Source organism: Trachurus japonicus, chromosome 11 (assembly GCF_045865225.1).
Source record: "Trachurus japonicus isolate A0001 chromosome 11, Traja_1.0".
NCBI lineage: Eukaryota > Metazoa > Chordata > Actinopteri > Carangiformes > Carangidae > Trachurus > Trachurus japonicus.
In genome coordinates this window covers 33,585,244-33,606,808 of record NC_140917.1, presented here as the reverse complement: position 1 = coordinate 33,606,808, position 21,565 = coordinate 33,585,244, and the positions used below count along the sequence as shown (strand labels likewise).

At 41.4% G+C, this 21,565-nt stretch overlaps 1 protein-coding gene across 3 annotated transcripts in view; it reads right to left on the bottom strand.

Moving 5' to 3' along the window:
- The window catches only part of trappc9 (trafficking protein particle complex subunit 9), a 266,554-nt gene that overhangs the window by 241,627 nt on the left and 3,362 nt on the right, over positions 1-21,565 (bottom strand). For 2 of the 3 annotated variants that reach the window (XM_085792340.1, XM_085792338.1), the window contains exons 3-9: positions 19,305-19,450; positions 16,515-16,640; positions 15,243-15,269; positions 13,939-14,060; positions 12,280-12,405; positions 10,192-10,408; positions 434-577 (exon numbers count right to left, since the gene is read on the bottom strand). In XM_085792340.1, the coding sequence (XP_085648466.1) occupies positions 434-577; positions 10,192-10,408; positions 12,280-12,405; positions 13,939-14,060; positions 15,243-15,269; positions 16,515-16,640; positions 19,305-19,450 (908 nt within the window). The remainder of the gene's footprint in view (positions 1-433; positions 578-10,191; positions 10,409-12,279; positions 12,406-13,938; positions 14,061-15,242; positions 15,270-16,514; positions 16,641-19,304; positions 19,451-21,565) is intronic. The other variant, XM_085792339.1, reaches the window with a different exon arrangement.

Below are 21,565 nucleotides of genomic sequence, written 5' to 3'. Positions count from 1 at the left end.
TACAGTAAGCTTGCTTCATGTTGTTCATACCTCCTCTCCCTCCCTCTCTCCTCTCCCTCTCTCCCTCCATTCTCATGCTCTGTAGCCAACCAGGGATTACACTGGCCCTCTATTGTGTGTCCAGTGGACCGTCTGGCTCACACTGCTTCAGTAGAGAAAAAAAAAACACCCTATCTCCTGGCTGCACAGGATTTCTGCTCACAGCACAATGTTGCACTCGGCGCCAAGAAAAAGTTGGCTTTGTTGTGCGTCGTATACTATTAAGCACAAGGTATAATGCTGAAATCACCAGAGGACAGGGGCGGCGGATTTTTGATGTCTGGGTATGAAGGCTGCTGGAAGCCGCTCACAGGGTTTAGGTGCTGCTTTTAGGTTTAGGTGTTTACTGTGGCTTTTTTTTTTTGGTTGTTTTGGTTTTTTGTTTTTTTCTGACCTTGATCCGACAGGAAGTCCAGCATGGTCTGAAGCAGGAAGGACAGGTGGCGCACCGACAGACCGGGGTTGCCCATGCGACGCGAGGCGTACACCAGCTCATGCAGCAGGCGCATCTGTACGGCAGCCCAGCCTCGATGGGTGCCTGGGAGAGAGAGAGAGAGAGAGAGAGACACACACAGAGAGAGACAGAGAGTCACAGAACTGACAAAGCTCATTGCTGACATCTAATGTTACACGGCTACCAAACCAAATTAGTACACAAGCATCAAAGTCTAGAATCATAATCATACTGTTCATCAGACTTCAAGATATCATGTTGACATATTAAAGGAGACATATTATCCCCCCTTTCCACAAATTAAAATAGTTCCCAGGTGTCTTAAAGACATGTCTGTGACATGCTTTGGTTAAAATCCCCCAAGGATCAAACATCACAGCTCTTTTCATCCTCTCTAAACAGCCCTGTTCAGGACGGCTGGTTTCAGTGCCTGTCCCTTTAATGCAAATGAACCACTGCTTGCCCCGCCCCTTCTACTGGTACCAGGTAGGGGTGGGGTTATGCAAATTCAAATTCTAGTTACATCACTAGAAGACAACTGAGGGAACAGTTTGTAAAACCACATGGATTTCAACCTAGAGAGCCTGAACATTACAGATTTTTGTCAATTCTCATATTCTGGGGGCCAGAAAGCAAGACAAACACCCAAAAAAGAGCCTTCAAAAAGTGATATTTCCATTGTAATGTTAACGCAAAAAAATAAACAATAAAGTGCACAACAGATAAGACATTAACTGTAACTTCATGTATAATAACTGTATTTCAACTGTTCTGAGGTCTGATTAAGCAGAGATGAGATATCTTACATTGCTGACACTCTGGTCACTGATAACACATAATTTTCCTTTTTTTTATACAATCTGGAATTGTTAATACACAATATTTGAGAAAGTTATTACCAAAATATGTGTGCATATTAAATGAATAATGTTGGATGAAGTGATTTTGCAGTTGAGCATGACAGCTCACCTTGAAAATTCAAAGAGAGTCACTATTTAGTGAAATGAAGACCACTCAAAGTGCTCTTCATTTCACTTTAATGAATAACCATCATGAACTGGTTCTCATGTCAGCCTGTGTAAGACGTCAGTTACAATTACAGTTTGTTTTTTTTTACATAGATTTGTTTATTTATTTCACTGCACTGTTTTTTGTGATTTTTTTCGTGATGTTATTTCATGTCACTCTCATCGTTTTTCTTTTTTTTTGTCTTAAAAAGTTTGTAGTTTGTCTTATCATGGTTGTTTGCTTCCTTTTGTATCTTTGTGTGTTTCTTTGTTTGTCCCCAGTGACAAATGTTCTTTAAACTCAACTAAATTTGCTGCAGTACTAAATATCTATGATATTAAAGTAAATACAGCTGTGACTGGACTGAATCAACATGATTATCATAATTGTCTTTTTCTTTATTGTTGCACCGTCTGGTTTGGCATTTTCATTTTCGTTGTACACGTGACAATGACAATAAAGGAAATCTAAATCCAAATCCAAAACACTGAGGGGTGTGTTTTACACATGAGGAATTCTGTCTGATATCATAAATAAAAACACAAAACCACTAAAATGAAATCCCCTTAATCAGCACGATTTTGCACACTGTCATGTTGGAAGAATACTCCTGTTGATATTATAATATTCATTTCACTTCTAAAGCCCTAAATTCGACACAGATGTTCTGTAAACACACCTACACGGTACCTGTGTGTGCAACGAGTGTGTGACAAAGCTTCATAAGTCTGTATTTGTTATACTTGAAGTGTTTCACACACAAAAAGGCCAGACATAATCAGATCAAACTCGAGGGTTTTCATTTGGAGCCGTCTCTTAAAATTGAAGTGTCCCCCCCACCGCAGAGGGTTCCACGTGCTGCGGCGTTGTTTGCTTTGCAGAGCTCCACCAGACGTCTTAATAGCATTCCAGCCTGACACCAAATGTTACATAAGACCCTCAGCCCCCACTACGAGATGCGCTGCTCCACTCCTAGCTGTCGACTGTTGACTCACCGAGTGGGAAAGAAAAAAAAATAAAACTTAGAGGGAGAAGTGGCGGGGAGGCCTAGAGGGCGACAGGGAGGAAGGATATTTGATAAACACTGGGATGTTTCCTCAGCTTAAATATTTCCAATAACGTCAAATCATGCCCACGATGCTTTTCACTTATCAGCACTTTTCCTACTGTGGCGATTATTCACCCTGACTTCTTTTCTGCCATCTGAACAAACTCTAAATGCAATTCCTTCATAAGCTTTTTTTTTTTTTTTTCCCTGTCGTGAAACTGCACCCACTAAGCAGTCTAAAAATAGCAGACTCCCACCTGTCTGCCAAAACTAGCGCTTATCTGGGGGACAGTAATCCAAAAGGACACTCTGGGTTTTCGGTGGATGCCACTCTCGCTGGAAACAGGAAGACGAAGAAGAAGAAAAAGAAAAAGAAAAAGAAAAATGGCTTCATTTGGTGGTATTTTCAGACCTGAGCTGCGGAGGTGGTCTGGCAATCCAATTAACACACCACCGAGATAATGAGCGCGGTGCCACGGCCTAGCAGTCGCACCGAGTCGACTCAAAAGCCACTGTACCTTCAGACCGCCTCTGATGAAGCCGAGGGAATTTGCTACTGCGCGGGATGATGACACCGCCATTACTATTCTCCTCCAGAATAAACATGTAAATTATCGCAGAAAGAAGAAAAAAGAAAGAAACTCCCCACATCTCTGTCACAGCGGTCTGTGTGAGGGAGAGAAAAGAGACAGAAAATGAGTCTGTTCCCATTTGTGGTGAAGAGAGGGGGAGTAGTGAAGAAAAAAAAAAAGGGCCTGTGAGCCACTTAAAAAGCCATTTGTTCCACTGTATCTCGGGGCAAAGCAGCCTTATTGGAATGCACCAGTGATCCCCATTTTCTTTTTCGCACTTGAACTTGACTCGCCAGCTTATTGCTTGATAAACTCCCACCTGATCCCGTCTGCCAAAAGACTTACAGCCATCATTCCCTGCTCTCCCATCGGCTCTTTAGGGGACTGGAGGTAGATAGCCGGGGAGGTGGATTCAAGAGCACTTGCCTTTTTTTTTTCTTTTTTCTTTTTATCTGTAGTTAAGACCTGTTATTCAGGCTTACATGGTTCACCGAACAGTCATCCACTTGTGAGAGTAATTTTATAATACTTCTATATTGAAGATATTCAGATATTAAGTGTCCTCGTCTGTTTGCGACCAAGGTCTGGAACGGTGACTGAGAGAGCAGAAAAGAAAGCTAAACATTTTTTATTAGGCGCAAGGGTGTAAATTTGTGTTAAACATTGGGGGGGTTGAGATCTCTGCCCACATAGGGATTCTTTTTAAGGGAAAAAAGTCAGTGTATGTCCTGATGAGGGGAAGAGACATTGATAACTTAAAAAAAAAAAGGGACCTCTTTATTTTGGCATTCCCATATTTGTTACAGTAGTAAAAGGGATTTTAGTCATTTATCACCATTATTCGTAACACATTTTATTTGTTGATACTCAGTTGTGGTACAACACGGTTATTCTGACAGGACTAATGTGTATTATTAATTTATCGTAAAACAATTTGCCACCGTTTAGCTATTTCTTACGAGGCAGATTTAACTATTGTCACAGTTTGTGACAGTAGCTAGGCTGTGACAAGGCTAACGGTTAGCACACCACAATGTAAAGACCAAACTTGATTCTCAGATCAGATCTAAATCCTACCAGCACATTTCTGTGGCCTCCTCCCCTAGTCTTACCTCCAGTCCAGCCACTGGCAAACTGGCAACCAGCTAACCTAAAGGGATAGTTCAACATTTTGGCAAATTGGCCCATTGCCATAATCCCTATAGTCTTAGCAGTAGGTCCATTACCTTTATTTGACGGTGCAAGCTATTTTCAGAATGGCAGAGCAGAGCCGCAAGCTGCTCAGAGCTACACTACGGAAGCTCATGGGATTTCTTGATTTCCCTCATCAAACTCATCAAATACACAATCCAACAACTCCAAAACGCTCTGGTGGACAAGTTGTGACCTGCACATTCACCACGCTATGAGATAATAACAGAACGTTACCAGACAGAGTTACCATTCTGACTTCTCTCTTTCAAATTTCATTTACGAGATTAAACTAAGTGACGCTTTCTTCTTCTGATCGTGCAGCACCTATACACACGCACATACTACACACAAAAAACTCAACCCCTGAACCGGCTACAAACACTGATTCACATATCATGACATCCACGTATCATGTCCACAACGATGTGAGTTCAAAGTTTTGATTCTCCATACACACTCATTAATTCACAGCACAAACTCATTGCTACACCGTCCCCAAAAGACAGACAGTGATGTGTCGTGCATGAAGCCCTAATGAGTGAGATCAGGAAAAGGATGGATGGAGAATGTCCCGTGTCCTGTCATCCTATGCCAACGGAAGAATTACAATTGTTTATTTGGGTGTTTTAGCTACTTTCTCTGGAACGGAAAAAGATGCAAATGAGTTAATAAATCAATGAGAGGGAAAAAAAACAACGTAATTTTACGATTTTTGAACAATAGCGGGCCGATTAATACTGGTACCGATACACTGGTTCAAACTTTTAATCATCAAATGATCAACCATAAATTCATAATTCATACATTCACAGATTATATTTAACTCCCAGGAGACGCTTAGTTGTAACTGTACCTCACACTCATTTGCAGATAATGAAGTGTGACTCCAATGCACTGGAGGAGGATGTTAAGTATTTCTGGACCACGGTGGCACATGTTTTATTCAATATAACTGGAACCTCCATTTACATAATTGTGTGATATTTTACCAAATGATGATTCATAAATTAGCTACTCTGTCCACACAAAGAGTTCCACTTTTGGATGCCGTAAAATGACCCTGTGTAATATAAATCTGAGCACTGGAGGGGACAGTCTGGCTCTTTTGGTTAGTTATTATAATAGGAGTTAGATGCTTACACAGAAAGTGAACTTAATGATATAATAAATGGATATCTCAAATCATATCTCATAATGTCAGTTCACTTCTGTTTTGCCCTCAGTAATACAACACAAATGTTCAGTGTTATTTCTGCTTTTTCTTCTCCCTTCGTCTATATTTAAATAAACTTCAACTTTTCTCACTTTAGATCACACAGCTGCTGTTTAGATTTTCATACAGCAGAGAGGGTTTAATAGTTAATGAAGTGTGGTAAAGAAATTACACTTGAGTAAAACTACTTTACTTTAAAAATGAAATGCATAGAGTCGATCATTTCCTCTAATTTCCTAATATTTTGCTTCAGATTCAACAATAAACCATCAGAATGCAGCGTTTCCCACAGTACAAATGACATTAAATTGCAAATTTAAAGTCATCTCTTGGTGGCGGAAGTCGATATGAACGCACTGTTACGCCTGTGGATCTATGTGTGTCTTGTTTGAGAAAGTAAATGCACTGTTATAAAGGGGTTAGTCCTGCGCAGTATTGCAGTTCCATGAAGTTGTAGGGATGGAGAGAAACTAAGAAAAAAAAGAAGATACAGAATTCTTACTCCCAGTGTGGATCACCTCCCAAAAACTCAGGATGGCCCACTACCCATTGTGCAACTTGCTTGTGTCTTTCATTTTCAGCCTGATTAAAACATGTAACTCCACAACTCCGGTTTGTAACACAGAGCTTCTGCTTTAAATGTTACACTGTTATAACCCTGATAACAATGGTAATGATTATAACCCTGATTACATCATCAGATTCAGGATTATTATCTGAGTAGCTTTCTTTACCTTTTGTATAATAGGAAAGTCATTGTATTAAAGGGATAGTTCAACATTGTGGCAAATTGGCCCATTGCCATAATCCCTATAGTTTTAGGAGTAGGTTCGTTACCTTTAATTGTTGGTGCAAGCCATTTTTAGAACAGCGGAGCAGAGCCGTGAGCTGCTCAGAGCTACGCTATGGAGGCTCATGGGATTTCTTGGTTTCCCTCATCAAACTCATCAAATACACAATCCAACAACTCCACAACACTCTGGTGGACAAGTTGTGACCTGCACATCCACCACGCTATGAGATAATAACAGAACGTTACGAGACAGAGATGTTTTGCAGGTAAATTCATGCATTCAGTCTGCATTTGCCTCTAAAACAACTGCTCACGGCTCTGCTCCGCCGTTCTAAAAATAGCTTGCACCGACAATTAAAAGGTAACAAACCTTAGGGATTATGGCAATGGGCCAATTTGCCAAAATGTTGAGCTATCCCTTTAATAAATAGCTGCTTCTTGGTGTGTTAGATCGGATCATAAGCACTACCTGTGTGATGCATCTAAAAACATCTTCTAAGACTAACAGCATTCTTCAAAGTGCCTGCAGCTCGTTTCTAAAGTAACCGGGACCAAAGATTAACAGCATATCAGAGAGAATCCCCACCACGTCTCACAATGTCCCCTGAATAACATATGGCTGTCCCTGAGCTTCTCTGCTCGCTGCGAGTGCTGTCTTTTGTGTTGCCAACGCTTGTCATTGAGTGGCTGCGACGAGCCGGGGTCAAGAGTCTGTGGAACTGAGAGGCTTATCACGAGGACCTCGCCGAAGAGTCTACAAAAGCCCCGGGGTCAGGTTTCAGCCGGGCCTCTTTCTGAGCAAAGTGGTGGCTTGAATGCAGAACGCCCTGAAGGAGCACTCTTGAAAAGAAAAAGCAAGAGCTGGAGGTGGAGCGAAGCCGCGCTATTCATCTTGTTTATCTTTTAAATGTGTGTTTATTCCACCGACACTAGCTGCTTTCACTATCTGAAAAAGATCAGTTCAGTCAGTGAGGTTTACGCCTTTTCACTGACAGACAAAAATTCTTTATGTGACTTGTGACCCTTGAAAAAAAAAAATCAAAGTATGATAGGATGACAGTAATCTCTCCATTCCATCTGTACAGGTAAAGTCTGTTCTTCTTTATTGCCTCTGTTCAATGTGATGTTTTGGATCTTGATCGGCACACAATAGCCAGACCGAAACCATGATTGTGATACTGATGGTACTGATTTGTCCCAACAGCAGCAACCTGAGTTTGAGTTTGAGCAGGTGGGCCTCTGTTGTATCCACTACCTCTCCCCCTGACTGTCCTGTCACGTCCTCACTGTGACTGTCTGAACAAAGCCAACATGACCCAAAAACGACTGAGAATAACTAGAAATTCCACAGTTCATTGAAATCACTGAGCTGTGAAAATATTTATAACTCAAATTTTTAAACTGAAAAGAAAACAGAAAAAAAAAGAATTGTGGCATAAAAAAGAAACATGTTGCACTTATTGTAGCCTGCAGCAAAAGGCACAACATGCCAGAATAACCAAAAACATGGCGGACTGGGACACATTTTGCATTCAAAGTGCTTCACATAAGGCATAAAAAGTTTTTAATTAAAAAAAAAACATTTTAATGTATTTTGGCATTTAAAGGTCCCGTGTGTAATATTTGTCAAGGTTTATTGGCAAAAGCTGAATATACTACAAGTGAATATATTTGTATAAGTGTATAATCACTATAAAATAAAATATGTTTGGTTTTCATAGCCTTATAATTCTTCTTTTATATCTACATATAACAAAGGTCTTGCTTTAGAGCGTATCACCCATAGACATATAAAGAGTAGACGCCGCATCGAACGCTACAGCCCATTGGCGCTGACGAGTGGTGGGGCCGCCATCTTGGACCGGTCGCCCGCTCCACTCAGTGTAATCTGTTTGGTAGGTGAAATTAAGTGTCAGTGCATTTAATCAATAACTTACTAAACATTATCCCGCCTATTACACGGCTTACGAGTGAAATAATTAATTTGAAACATAATGTTGATCAAAATACGACTTTTATCGATTTAGAAATGTTATCATTTAGCACATCTGCATGTCTGGTCTCCTCTCCGCTGTGTTGCTGAGCCTCCTCCCATTTGTTTTCAACAAAGCCTTTCATAATCAATCACTGGATCGATGGATTATCACATACATGTTACTATGTGCGTTGCTATTTGTGTAGTCTTATCTGTCATAAACAAGATATTATAGGTTTATGGGGAGTGTTAAGTGTCGCGGACTACAGAGGCTCTGAGCAGCAGGTTTGGTTTTCAGCCAGGATGTGGAAGGAGCCTCCACTCTCCCTGTAACAGGTTACAAGTCATTTATCTAACACCACAATTAGTCCAAAGCTTTTTACTGAAGGTAAAAATGAAACATAAGGTAAATATCCTGCATAGTTTCTCTTTTCTGTGCTGCGCTGATCAGAGCGGCGTCCCTAGTAACAGTCTGTTACACTGACAACCGGTCATTATACAGAAATAACAGACCGTAGAGAGCAGCAATTGATCAGTGAGCAGCATTCCTGTAATGAATAAATATATAGAGATAAAAGCTATATGTTAGAGAAAATAAAAATATATTATATAAACCAGAGAATCAATTCATATCAGGTCAGAGATAGAGAGAGAGAGAGAGTGAGAGAAGGAGAGAGAATAAATAAATATTTGATTCACAAAATACAACCAAGAGTAATGTTCAGTCTAATTTGTGGAAAGTAATCCCCAGAGCAGCTGTTTTCGATGGTTTTCTGCTGATTAGAACAGAAATAATATGCTGCTCAGTGCTCTGGCATCCTGTTACTTCTGCTGCTCAACTGAGTAGAACGACCGCTTCAAGATGGCGGCCGCATTTCTCGTGCCCCAGCGTTCGATGCGGCGTCTACTCTGGTGGCGTCTACTCTGGTGGTGTCACCATCTTGCTCCGCCATGTTTGTACGGAATGGAAAAACCAGAGCGCACATTTCAAGAATTTCACATTCATAAACAAACAATAGAATTATCTAATAGATAAATAATAGAATCTGAATGCTATTTGTCACTGTTTTTCCCTTATTTTACACACTGGACCTTTAGATGCATTTTAGTTGATGTTGTACTGTTGACGGTGTGGTTCTGTTCTGTGTCGGGGTAGATTTTTTTCTCTGACTTCAGGTGACGTTCGATTGCACATTTTCAAGTAGTAAGTGGGAAAGATCTGCATTAGTCTGGTTCCACTATGATGGAGAAGACTGCTGACCTCCATCAGATTCTACTTTATTGATATGCACCTGCATGTATAAGGTATGCACCTTGTATCATTGCCACTTGATTTTCTGTCTTTCCCTCTATATGTATGTAAATCTCACTTTGAAAATATGCAACCATCCAGTGGATGTATTACACAGTGACACATGCTGGAAGGAAATGTGTATTATGCTCGTGTTCACTTTTGATCCTGATAAAGCTGATGTTACACTGCTGCAGCTGCACAGTGAGGCTGATACAAGTGCTGGGGTTTGTTTTCTCTCAACTGTCCAAATGTGTTTACAGGGGAGACTTAAACAGATCAGACCTCTATTAATTAGATGATTAATTCCTGGTTTGGTCGACAGTAAACCTCAATCGTTTCCTTGTTCAAGCAGAAATCTCCAATACTCTCTGGTTCCAGCTTCTCAAAAGTAAATATGATTAGCTCAGCTCGCAATCCATAAAAGCATAATCAATAACGAAAATCTGAGTTGCAGCCCTGGAAAATACTGTTTAATATGAATATGAACAGTGTGGAGAACATCTTTGGAATAATTCTCTCACGTGACATGAAAATAACTTTGAAAATGAACTTTTTATTTCTTTAGACGACATCAAAAAACTAGCTCAATGTCCCAGCCTACCTTTGCTGAAGTCCTTGGGGTCCAGAGACAGGCTGTAGCCGGGCAGCGTCTCCAGCAGCAGCTTGTAGCAGGCCCTCCAGCCGGGCTCGGGGATGGTGGGGGCCACACACTGCATCGCTGCCACGCGCTTGAAAAACGCAGACTTGCGGTGGAAGCCGATGAGTTCGTAGAGCTCGGACAGGATGCTGTAGCGCTGGATCTTCTCCTCCTCGGACAGCTGTGGTCATGGAAACAGAATTAAAATCATCACCGGCAGTGAAAGAAAATGGAGGTTTGATGCTGTTTCCACATTCAAAGTTTGTTTGTGATGTTGTGACACTAATCCTGCTACACACAGTGTGATATGGAAACTCCAAACCTCCAGTGCACCTCAATGAGAATCGTGTTTCATCAGTGTAGCAGAGCTTTGTGTGTCCAACACTTTTATGTTTGTATCGGTATGCAAAGTTTGCATTACATTCTGGATTTATCAGTGAGGGCAGAGCAGTAAATGCAACTTAATAAATAGGTAAATGGACTTTAAAACAAAACAATTTCAGGCATAAAATTCTTGTATTTGTAACTTGTAGTTCAGCAACTGAGGTGGAAACCTAATATAATAACTTATATACCGGCGTCGTGGCATCTGCATAAATGATCTACCGTATATGATGTGAAGTTACAGTATTTCAGATATATTCTAACACGTGTGGAGGCATATAATTATTTGCCCATGCCTTCGGTGTAACTTCCTGCAAAGCACATGAAAGATTACCAATAAACACACTAACAAAAAGAAACTCCCATCAGGCCTTCAGGCACCAATTATAATATTATTAAACTGGTGAATATACTATACACTGGATACTTCATTTTCAAACGCTATCCCCCAATGGATTTAATGATTTGTTGGATATTTGCAAACATCACCGGTGAGAAAAGTGATTCCCATCAAATTCTAGTAAGATTTGTAATCAGGGAAAACAGCTTTCATTTTTTTACAAGCCCTGAGGGATTCTACGTTAAAGGATTAGGGACGCTGTGGAAAAAAAGTGAGTTCTGACTTTTTCTCAGAATTTCCGACTCTAAACTCAAAATTCTGACATTATGCTGCGTTCATAACAACTCGGAGGTCAGAATTCCCAACTCGGAAATTTCCGACTTCCGACATCATTGCGTTCACGCTGTAGGACCTCGGAAGAGAAAAAACATGGAGGAAGTTTGACATATTGTGGCTCGTTGCTGAATAGGAAAAATATATGCAGCAATAAATGATGTTTATTTTGGAGGCAAATGAAGAGGAGAGGAGACGCTGCAGATGAGTGCACATAACGTTATAGCCTAGATAACTGTTAAACGTTATTTCCGTTACATACGAGAACCACAATTTCACACAAAACAGCAATCACAGTTTAATATAAACGTATTTCATAAACTGCAATAATACACAAAAAATATGCATTAAAACCTCAACAAATAACTTCAAAATTTCTAAATTCTAACCATTTAAGACGAAGGCTGCCATGTTTTGATGTTGTCGTGACATCAAGTCGGAAAGTCGGAGCTCTGAAATGATACCCGAGTTTCCGACCTGTAATTTCTGAGTTCCACACCATTCAATTCATTTTTTACAACACGGAGCTCATTTTTTCCCGACTTCCGAGTTGTCTTGAACGCACCATTAATCTCAGAATTCTGACTTTAAACTCAAAATTCTGACTTTAATCTCAGAATTCTGACTTAAAAGAAAAAAGTCTGAGTTTTGAGTTTAAAGTCAGAATTCTGAGATTAAAGTCAGAATTTTGAGTTTAAATCAGAATTTGGAGAAAAAAGTCAGAATTCCAAGATTAAAGTCACTTTTTTTTCCCCACAGTGGCCCTAATCCTCTTCCATAGAATTCAATCGGCTACATAGGTTACATAAGTAAACAAGACTTAAAGCACTTTAAAAGGGCAAAAAACTCTCATGTGAAAGACGAGACGCTCTGCATCCAGGTGAGTTGTGTGTCAGTGTTCCCTTTCTGCTAATGGTCAGATACCCTCGTTCAATCAAACCTCACTCCTCCCGCGTGGCGTGGAGAAGCTTTGATTTCCTGATCAGAGCGCGTACCTGTCCCAGGTTGATGTAGACGGCGTTCTGCAGGAACTCGGAGGCCTCCCTGGCTCGCTTCTGAATGGCCAGGACCCGGACCGCTTTCACACAGGCCTCCAGCTCGATCACGCCTGCGTTCTTATACTGAGGGAGATAACAGGAGGAAGAGGAGGAGGAGGAGGGTAATTAGTCAACGAGCTGCACTTTGACTTCCACAACCCACCTCATTACCAGAGGGAGTGTTCTTTCATTAACGTAGACCACCCTCATCAGTCACTGCAGATACTGGAGTGACAGACAAGCCTGATCGCTCTGATCGCTCTGATCGCTCTGATCCCCCGTCACTGCTCTTCCTTCTGGAATTCCCAGCTCCGCTCGCACTTCCGTCGAAAACCTGAGTTAGTGCGACTGAGGCTTCACACCATTTTTTTTTTTTAATCTCACCATCCTTCAACTTCCTTCCACTTCCACTTTCATTGTTTCCTTATTAAAATTCAATTAACATCTGAATGGGTGTGTGTTGAGATGTAATTTAATTCTGAATGAACTAGTTACAGGTAAAAGGGCTGAGGGAGGTCAGTGCAAGAAGGCAATTATAATAATGAAGATAAAGCTGAGGATTGCTTCTGAATAGTCTGGTGGCATAATGAGCCCATTCAGCTTTCCCTAAGCAATAAGGATACTTTAACGCTATTCTTCGTGACTTTGTTCAAGTACAGTAGTCTGGAGAGAGGAACGGATACAGAACACTTAGTCATTTGTCGGCTTTTCGACAGATTTTCATCCCTGACTGGTGAGGTTTTATTTTCAGAGATCACATGGCTCTCATGCTTGTTTTGGGAGTCTTTTCCACATGTGGTGTTGACTCAGGAACAGTTGCTGTGAGGACGGACAGGTGTGATGCTGTTCACACACAAGTGTTGTCGCTGCCTTCGAATGCCGTCAAACCAAATTAAACACTGCCCCCTGGTGACTGGAATAAACATTAAAAGGTGGACACATGGCTGCGTGAAGTGATGGCTTCATATCACAGCAACCTCAGCATAATAACACTTCCATGTGTTCATCATCTCAAGTCAAGGGTGGGGATTTTAAAGGATAAGACATGTGATATACTATTGATCCATGAAAAGGATTTTCTTGAATAGACAGACTACAGATGATATAATTTAAAACTGGAGATTTTCAAAACAAGTTTAAAGGGATAGTTCAACATTTTGGCAAATTGGCCCATTGCCATAATCCCTATAGTTTTAGGAGTATAGGTTTGTTACCTCTAATTGTCGGTGCAAGCCATTTTTAGAACAGTGGAGCAGAGCCGTTGGTTTCCCTCATCAAACTCATCAAATACACAATCCAACAACACCAAAATGCACATTCGCATTCACCACGCTATGACATAATAAAGGAACGTTACGAGACGGAGTTGTTTTCCAGGTAAATTCATGCTCACGACTCTGCTCCACCGTTCTAAAAATAGCTTGCACCAACAGTTAAGGTAACAAACCTACTCCTAAAACTATAGGGATTATGGCAATGGGCTAATTTGCCAAAATGTTGAACTATCCCTTTAACAAACTAACAAAACAACAAGTGTTATAGAAACAGTGAGATCTGACTGAATGATGATGCTGGTCGACCATCTTGACTGAACAGTTGTGTGCTGTGTGTCTGTACCTTTCCGTAGTAGGAGATGGCCTCTTTGTACTTCTCGATGATGTCCTCGGGACTCAGGCAGTTCTTGGCTCGTCCAATCTCAGTGCTGGTGTCTGCACTGATGCCGTTGGCTGTGAGGGCACCTACGCTCAAAAGATGATGGGATGTGATTAGTTGTGGGGGAAAGGAACCATCCCATCAGCCTGATCCAACACAAATGGAAATGAAAGGACAGGAAGGAGGGGAACCTGAAACACTCTAGAGACGTCTCCCTGGCTACCACCACCGCATGCATAGTGATACATACCTTAAATGAGACATGGATACAATGGGTTCAAATACAACAGAAAATTATGACCAGCTAATGTTCAAGTAGACTGTATGTATTCTGCCACCAGTCTCCATTACAGCAGTAAAAAGTGACAGCCTGAATATTGTGAGGCCTTTGAGATGTGATCAGACTGACCCCAGCTGTGTCCCAGGGAAAGTCACACTTGCACCAGAAATGTTTTGAAAGCAGCATTGCAAGGTGCATCTCTCGGCCAAATCTGATTAGAATACAAATACCAATCGGGTGTGCGTCACCTAGCAACAGGGCTGTGCCCAGCAACACTGTGGCGCTGTCACTACGACGAACGTGTGAATAATGAGACGCGGCGCTGCACTGTTTCTGTTTCTCAGCCAAAACTGCACATACAACATGAGGAAAAAGAGAAACAATAAACAATATCTGCACAGAGGCAGATGAAGTAGAGACTATGAAGTGATAGAATAGAATATAACTGAACTATGTGATTTATTTATGCAACAGTGAGCATTCATCAAGTGGGAAATCAAAGTATGCACCACTGGTATTAGATGCCACCTGCTGGTGCTGTGTAAACTTGTCTTCAAAGAGGCAGAAACATATATATTATATTATTATATTATATTATATTATATTATATTAGGTTAAGTGGTTTTCAATCAAAAGAAAGACATGAGATCTTTGAATGGTGGAGGCTTGAAATAAAACAATAAATGTCATCATGTGATACTGATCAAAAACATGGCTGTGAGAAAGATCAGGTACATTAGTTAAAAAAAATGGCGACTGTAAATCAACACAGCAGAGCGCTACCTGTCATATAGAGGGGGGAGAAAAAAAAAGTCAGGTGATTTTCAAAATAAAAGCGTAGGAATAAACATCAGGATGATGCGGTGGGAGTGGGGGTGGAAGAGCGACGCTGAAAAACACAAGGCTGATGCGACCACAAGCAGACGGGAAAGGTTTTTTTTTTGTTTTTTTAAATCTACGACAGCTACGTGGGTTAGAGATACCGTACCTGGGTCAATGAGAACCTCCTGAGCCCCTACAGACACAGAGAGAGAATGCAGATTCACTCCATGACGCAAGGCGCAGTGTTAGCAGTGTTAGTCTGCGCAAAGGCCGCTGCCACTGGCCACCCATCAAATACACTCACACACACACTGAGCAATGAGAAGCTCCGAGCATGCAATTTACACATGGAAGGTTATATAGATTATATAGATGATAAAGAATCAAAAAGTAAATATATAATCTGGAAGTTTATAAAATGTAAAATCAAATTAAAAAGTCATTGGTTGAATTTATCAAAATATTTAAATTATTCAGGCCTCAGATCCAGACATCGTAAAAGCACTTCATCATTGCTTAATACTCAAACATGCATGTGATGATATTGATTGAGTGAAGATATACACAAGGCTGTGTTAAAGGGATAGTTCAACATTTTGGCAAATTGGCACATTGCCATAATCCCTAGAGTAGGTTCGTTACCCGTTCGTTTCTTGATTTGTCAGTGCAAGCTATTTTTAGAACGGCGGAGCAGAGCCGTGAGCTGCTCAGAGCTACGCTACTGAGGCTCATGGGATTTCTTGGTTTCCCTCATCAAACTCATCACAATCCAACAACTCCAAAACGCTCTGGTGGACAAGTTGTGACCTGCACATTCACCACGCTATGAGATAATAACGGAACGTTATGAGAAACCGCTGATGCGTATTCCCGTCGGGGGCAGTTTTTCATCAAGCAGTCTCTGCATTTGCCTCGAAAATAACTCTGTTTAGTAACGTTCTGTTATTATCTCATAGCGTGGTGAATGTGCAGGTCACAACTTGTCCACCAGAGCGTTTTGGAGTTGTTGGATTGTGTATTTGATGAGTTTGATGAGGGAAACCAAGAAATCCCAAGAGTCTCCGTAGCGTCACGGCTCTGCTCCGCCGTTCTAAAAATAGCTTGCACCGACAGTTAAAGGAAACAAACCTACTCCTAACTATAAGGATTATGGCAATGGGCCAATTCGCCAAAATGTTGAACTATCCCTTTAATATAACACCTTGTTATGAGAATGTTAATATCAGAGTGGACAGATTAAACTGTGTTAAAGTCATCAGGGTAAATAAGAGAAGCCTCAGCAGTTCAGGAAGCTGACACACACGCAGGAAGCAGCTCAGCCGAGTGAAATACAGCAGCTCTCGGGGTCGACAGTCGGCCATGACAGTCTCACTCAGCTGTTTTCCCGACCAGACCTCTGTCCGACTCCATCAGTCTGACCACGGGGCGACGTTCTCACCTGGTCTGTGGCGTTTCCCTGCGTCTGCCGGCTGGGAGATACTGGGCTTCCGTCCCGCGGCCTTCCCCGCTGTGCCTCCGGGGTAGTGGAATATGACCGACGCCGAGCACAAACCCTCCAACGCAGCTGCAAACATAAATAACACACAAATTATACATTTGTTTTGTAGATCTCGCAAGAGCTTCTGAAGGTCCTGCAGCAATCCTGATGTTTGAACTGCATGAATCTTTTCTCCTGCTGTGTCTTTTCTCTCAACTCATTTGTATTTATATTCTTCTGTACTTTTCTGTCTTTGTTGTTCTGTCTATGTTGTTATATTCCTGTTATATTGTCTTCTGAGCCTCGTGCCAGGACTTCATTTGTTTAATTGCCACACCACCTTGCCTGCTTTGTTTTTAAACTTACAATATAGAGTTACTGTATCATAATACTTTCATACTGTTATTAGTGATAGTACATGTCAGCATGGATAGCGTCAAACACAAAAAGGATGGGAAATCAAGACCCAGTGAACCCAGGACATTCATAAAACCAGATGATACTACAGTGGAAACTGTAGCACTGAAACATGTTTGAAAATGTTACTTCCTATGCAATTTAAAGCAGATATCATCGGCACGGCCGTTTCGGCTAATGCTGTGTTCAAGGCAGGCTTTTGAAACCGTAAGTTACAGCTTCAAGTCACAACTACGACTTGGTAGCGTTCCAGGTAACCCGTAGCTCGTGTTTTTACCGTCCTGTTGTCTGTGAAAGTTCCCTATAACGGCCACTCGTAACTTCCGACCCGTGAACTCGTACCAGATCAAACTGGTATGACTTCACGGGAAGGAAAAACACAAAGTACGAGTTTCCTTGAACGCACCATGAGTTAGCAGCCCCCGCCCTTGTCAGGCATCAATTGGTCCTCGTGCTACGTCACCACATTCACGCGCATCCCTTGGCTGCACACACAGCCCTTCATGCCGTTCTCTCCCCTCATTGGATAACACTTGTATCCCACAAGGAAAATTTTCTCCTCGGGTTACAGCAGAGCAGAGTGACGGAGAGACTCGTGTTTAGGCTGAAATACTTCATGTAAGTGATTGCTGACGGAAAATAGGACTATTTAGGACTTATATTAACAAAAACATTCCACTGATATCTGCTTTAACATTTACACATTTTGATATGATGAAAGAATGATTATTCCATTCCATTTACACTGGAACTCGGAATGATGCCACCTCCAAGGTGAAAAACCAACACTGAAATCAGAAAAATGGATGACTAATAAAATGAAGAGACAATGGAACGATTTCATACTTGTAGATGTTAGATTCCAATGGTGGCAATCCATACCGTTTCTAAGGTAAGGTAAGGTAGCTTTATTTGTCCCGGAGGGGAAATTTGTTTTGGGCCCATAGTGCCTCTCGGTTGCATATCAAAACATTTCTTATCAATTACATCATCCACTCACAACATACAGGACACAAAAGACATAAAATCAGTCTGGTCAGTGCTTGTGCAATGCTGCTACATGCCAAGACGTCATAAAAGGCGATCCGAGCTTATATCATAATAGAATAAAAAGGAAAACCTGCAGTGATAAATAAAAATCATGTTAAGAGCATCATAAAATCATAGAATTTTAAATTCTTAAAAAGCCGTACAAACTTAAGACGAAAACATGTAACAAGCCATTAGCCACTGCTAGTCATTGTTAGTTCATAACGCACAAACAGTGTTGGAAAATGTCCCGGGATAGGAATTGAACAGTGCACATGGCTGACTTTAATATGAGACAATAACAAGAGAAATAAAATAAAGAGTAAAACCACTGTGAGTGTTAACCACTGTTACATGACTAGCAGCCATCATGGATTCTTATGCCGGGGCGGCTGGGACTTGTCCGACTTTCCGAGTTGGAGATCCAACTTCAAGCGGTGTTCCACATTAAAATTGTAACGGGTACAACTGGAACGCACCATTAAAGACATTTTAACAACAATTAAGGCCTTATTTTTTCTAACAACACAATCCCAAGGATCAATTTGTGATCATGTAAGAAAAAACTTAAAGGCCCCATGGCATGAAAAATGTGATTTTGGTTATTTTTTCGTGCTTGGGGAGGTCTCTGGGCCACGTATATACTGCCCCATGCATCAAACTGGTCATAAACGGAGAAACACACACCGCCCATTTGTAGGAACATTCTCTTTAAGACGAGCAGATAGCACTTCCTCCTTTCTGTGATGTCACACACAAGGTAACTCCGCCCACCGTGACCAGTTGTTTTTTTTCAATTCTTATGAATGCAGCTTAGGTTTCAGTTACTTGCCTGTGATTGGCCCGAACACATGCCGCTCAAAAACAGTCAGCCAATCAGAGGAGAGGTTCTCATTCTCTCTTCTGATTGGCCAAATGATCTGTGCCTGGTAGAGCTCCAGAAAGAAGCAACAGAAAGGGGCAGTATAAACGATATTAAGCAGATCACAGGTACTCAAAACCAATGATACATCTTGTTAGGGATATCAGCAGGTAAATAAACCCAGAGAAAAGTGCACAGCATGGGGCCTTTAACACCCAAATGTCAATTTTGGTATTTAGTCCAGCATCAGTGAGATTGATATAGAGTTGATATAAATCTAGAAAACAGCAGCTGGCTGATATTGTGGCTGTGTGGCTTCATGGGATATCGTACAATATTAAACATCAGCATCAGCAAACAAACAAACACACACAAACACACACAAACACACACACACACGCGCTCTGGCCTTGCAGTAATAAGCTGCCATCCCTGAGACTTACCACCGAGCCAGAGGAAGTCATTAACCCCTCTGAGCAGCTCCACAGCCATGTGGTAGTGGACCAGGGCGTCCTGCAGCATGCCCGCCTGGAGACACAGGTCCCCCACATGCTTCCTCATCCGTCCCTGGCAACGCTTCTTATAGTGCCTGAGGAAAAGCAGCAGGGAGAAAGAAAGAGAGGGAGTCTGTCAGACAACAGCAGAATGAATAACCACGCTCACATTCCTGAATAACATATATGGATTTGGATGGTAAGTAGATTTTTTTTTTCCATTCTCCTGCTTATGAAAAGAGCTCTTCTGTCATTTCTTATGTCAGCAGGGAGCCAGAGGGAGGAGGCTGGAGTGAATCTTATCGGTCAGCTGCTGTACACAGGGGGCGCGTGGGGCGGGACAGCACAAGCAAAGGAGAGCAACACAACGAGGATGAGCTGACCTACTACGACCCTTCAGTCTTGCACAATAACACAGGTACCGAGGACGGAGCAGCTTCACAGGAGACACAGAGAAAAGGAACTGTTTTGAGGGGAAAATATGACCATTGTGCAAGACATGTGCTTCCCAACAGACTGGGAAGGTCAAGAGGAGAAAAACACGGGGATATGGAAATCTACAGGAACATCTATATCACACATCTAGCAGTTTAAAAACGCTCAATAATGCTTCGTTTCTTCGGAATAACAATGAAAATGTTCTAATTGAATAAATCTGAGAGGAAAATTGCTGCCGATGAAAGATTAACCACAGGAAACAAACCGGATCTTTGGACATGGGTGTCATTTCTTTTTCAAATTTGTGTTTTTATGAGTGGGTGCGCAGCTATTTCCAAGTTAGTTCATAATGTTTGCTCTCATGAATCCCAAACTGCCCCCTCCCAAACCAAACTCTTCTGAAGCAGGGACAAACCTCAGCAGCGTGGACTGAGCCAAACTGGATTCACTGAGTCCAAACTATCAGCTCCTCCTTTAAAGGACCATAGCAGTGTTTTCTGTTTCAGTACTTTACATCCATTATCAAATTATTCCACATCACTGTTTTCAACTTTTAAATCACAATTGCAATAAGGCTCTGCATTTCCAAAGCATGTTGTGTGTGTGTTTTGTTTTTTGTTTTTTTAATTGCGAGGATGGCCACCAGTTTCGGTTAATTATGTAATACTGTATATGGATATCAAATTGAAAAATGTCAGTTTGTAATTCCTACAATTACAAAAAACGATACATACATCAAATTTACTATTAAAGGTCCATGTTTTTGGTCTTTGGACCAGGTCTGGGTTTTTATTATTACTATTAGAGTATCAAATTGCAGTCCACAGAGAAATGAACACAGCTTGTGCTCACAGACTGAGCCTTAAATCAAGCCGTCAGGACCTCTGTAACTTTGTGGCATCACAACTGTGAAGTTACCGCTGTCAGCCACGTCCTGAACCCAGACCACATGGATCCACCATCCAGCGCTTCAGGATTGGATCGCTCAGAAAACACTCAGCCAATCAGAAGAGAGGCTCAGAGCCTATATGTGGTAACATTAACCTGTGGCCTCCATCAGCATTTAAACACAGAATATAAATCCAAACAGTGTGTGGTAGAAAAAGTGACAGAAAAACATAAAACAAGGTGGATGGACAGAAAGACAGAAAGACAGAGAGACAGAGAGACAGTCAGATACATGAATAAACTACTTACAGTACCCAGGTCGATTCTGAAACCAGTGGCTCTTTGCAAGTTACTAAGATATGCTTGGTTGCATTAAAGGGATATTTCAACATTTTGGCAAATTCACCTATTGCCATAATCCCTATAGTCTTAGGAGTAGGTTCATTACATTTAATTGTCGGTGCAAGCTGTTTTTAGATCGGCGGGGCAGAGATGTGAGCTGCTCAGCAAACGCAACCGAGGCTCACGGTATTTCCACATTTTACTCATCAAACTAAATACACAATCCAACAACTCCAAAACACTCTCATAGACAAGTTGTGACCTGCACATTCGCCACGCTATGAGATAATAACGCATAATTATGTAACATTAAACACATGAAGCAAATAGCATATTTAGAACTACTTGCACTTCTGAAGTCACTCTACCGAGCAGCTGTGTCTGGGATGTAGTTCCAGCTACGCATTTGCCTTGAAAACAACTCTGTCTCATAATGTTCCATTATTGTTTCATAGCGTGGTGAATATGCAGGTCACAACTTGTCCACCAGAGCGTTTTGGAGTTGTTGGGTTGTGTATTTGATGAGTTTGATGAGGGAAAGG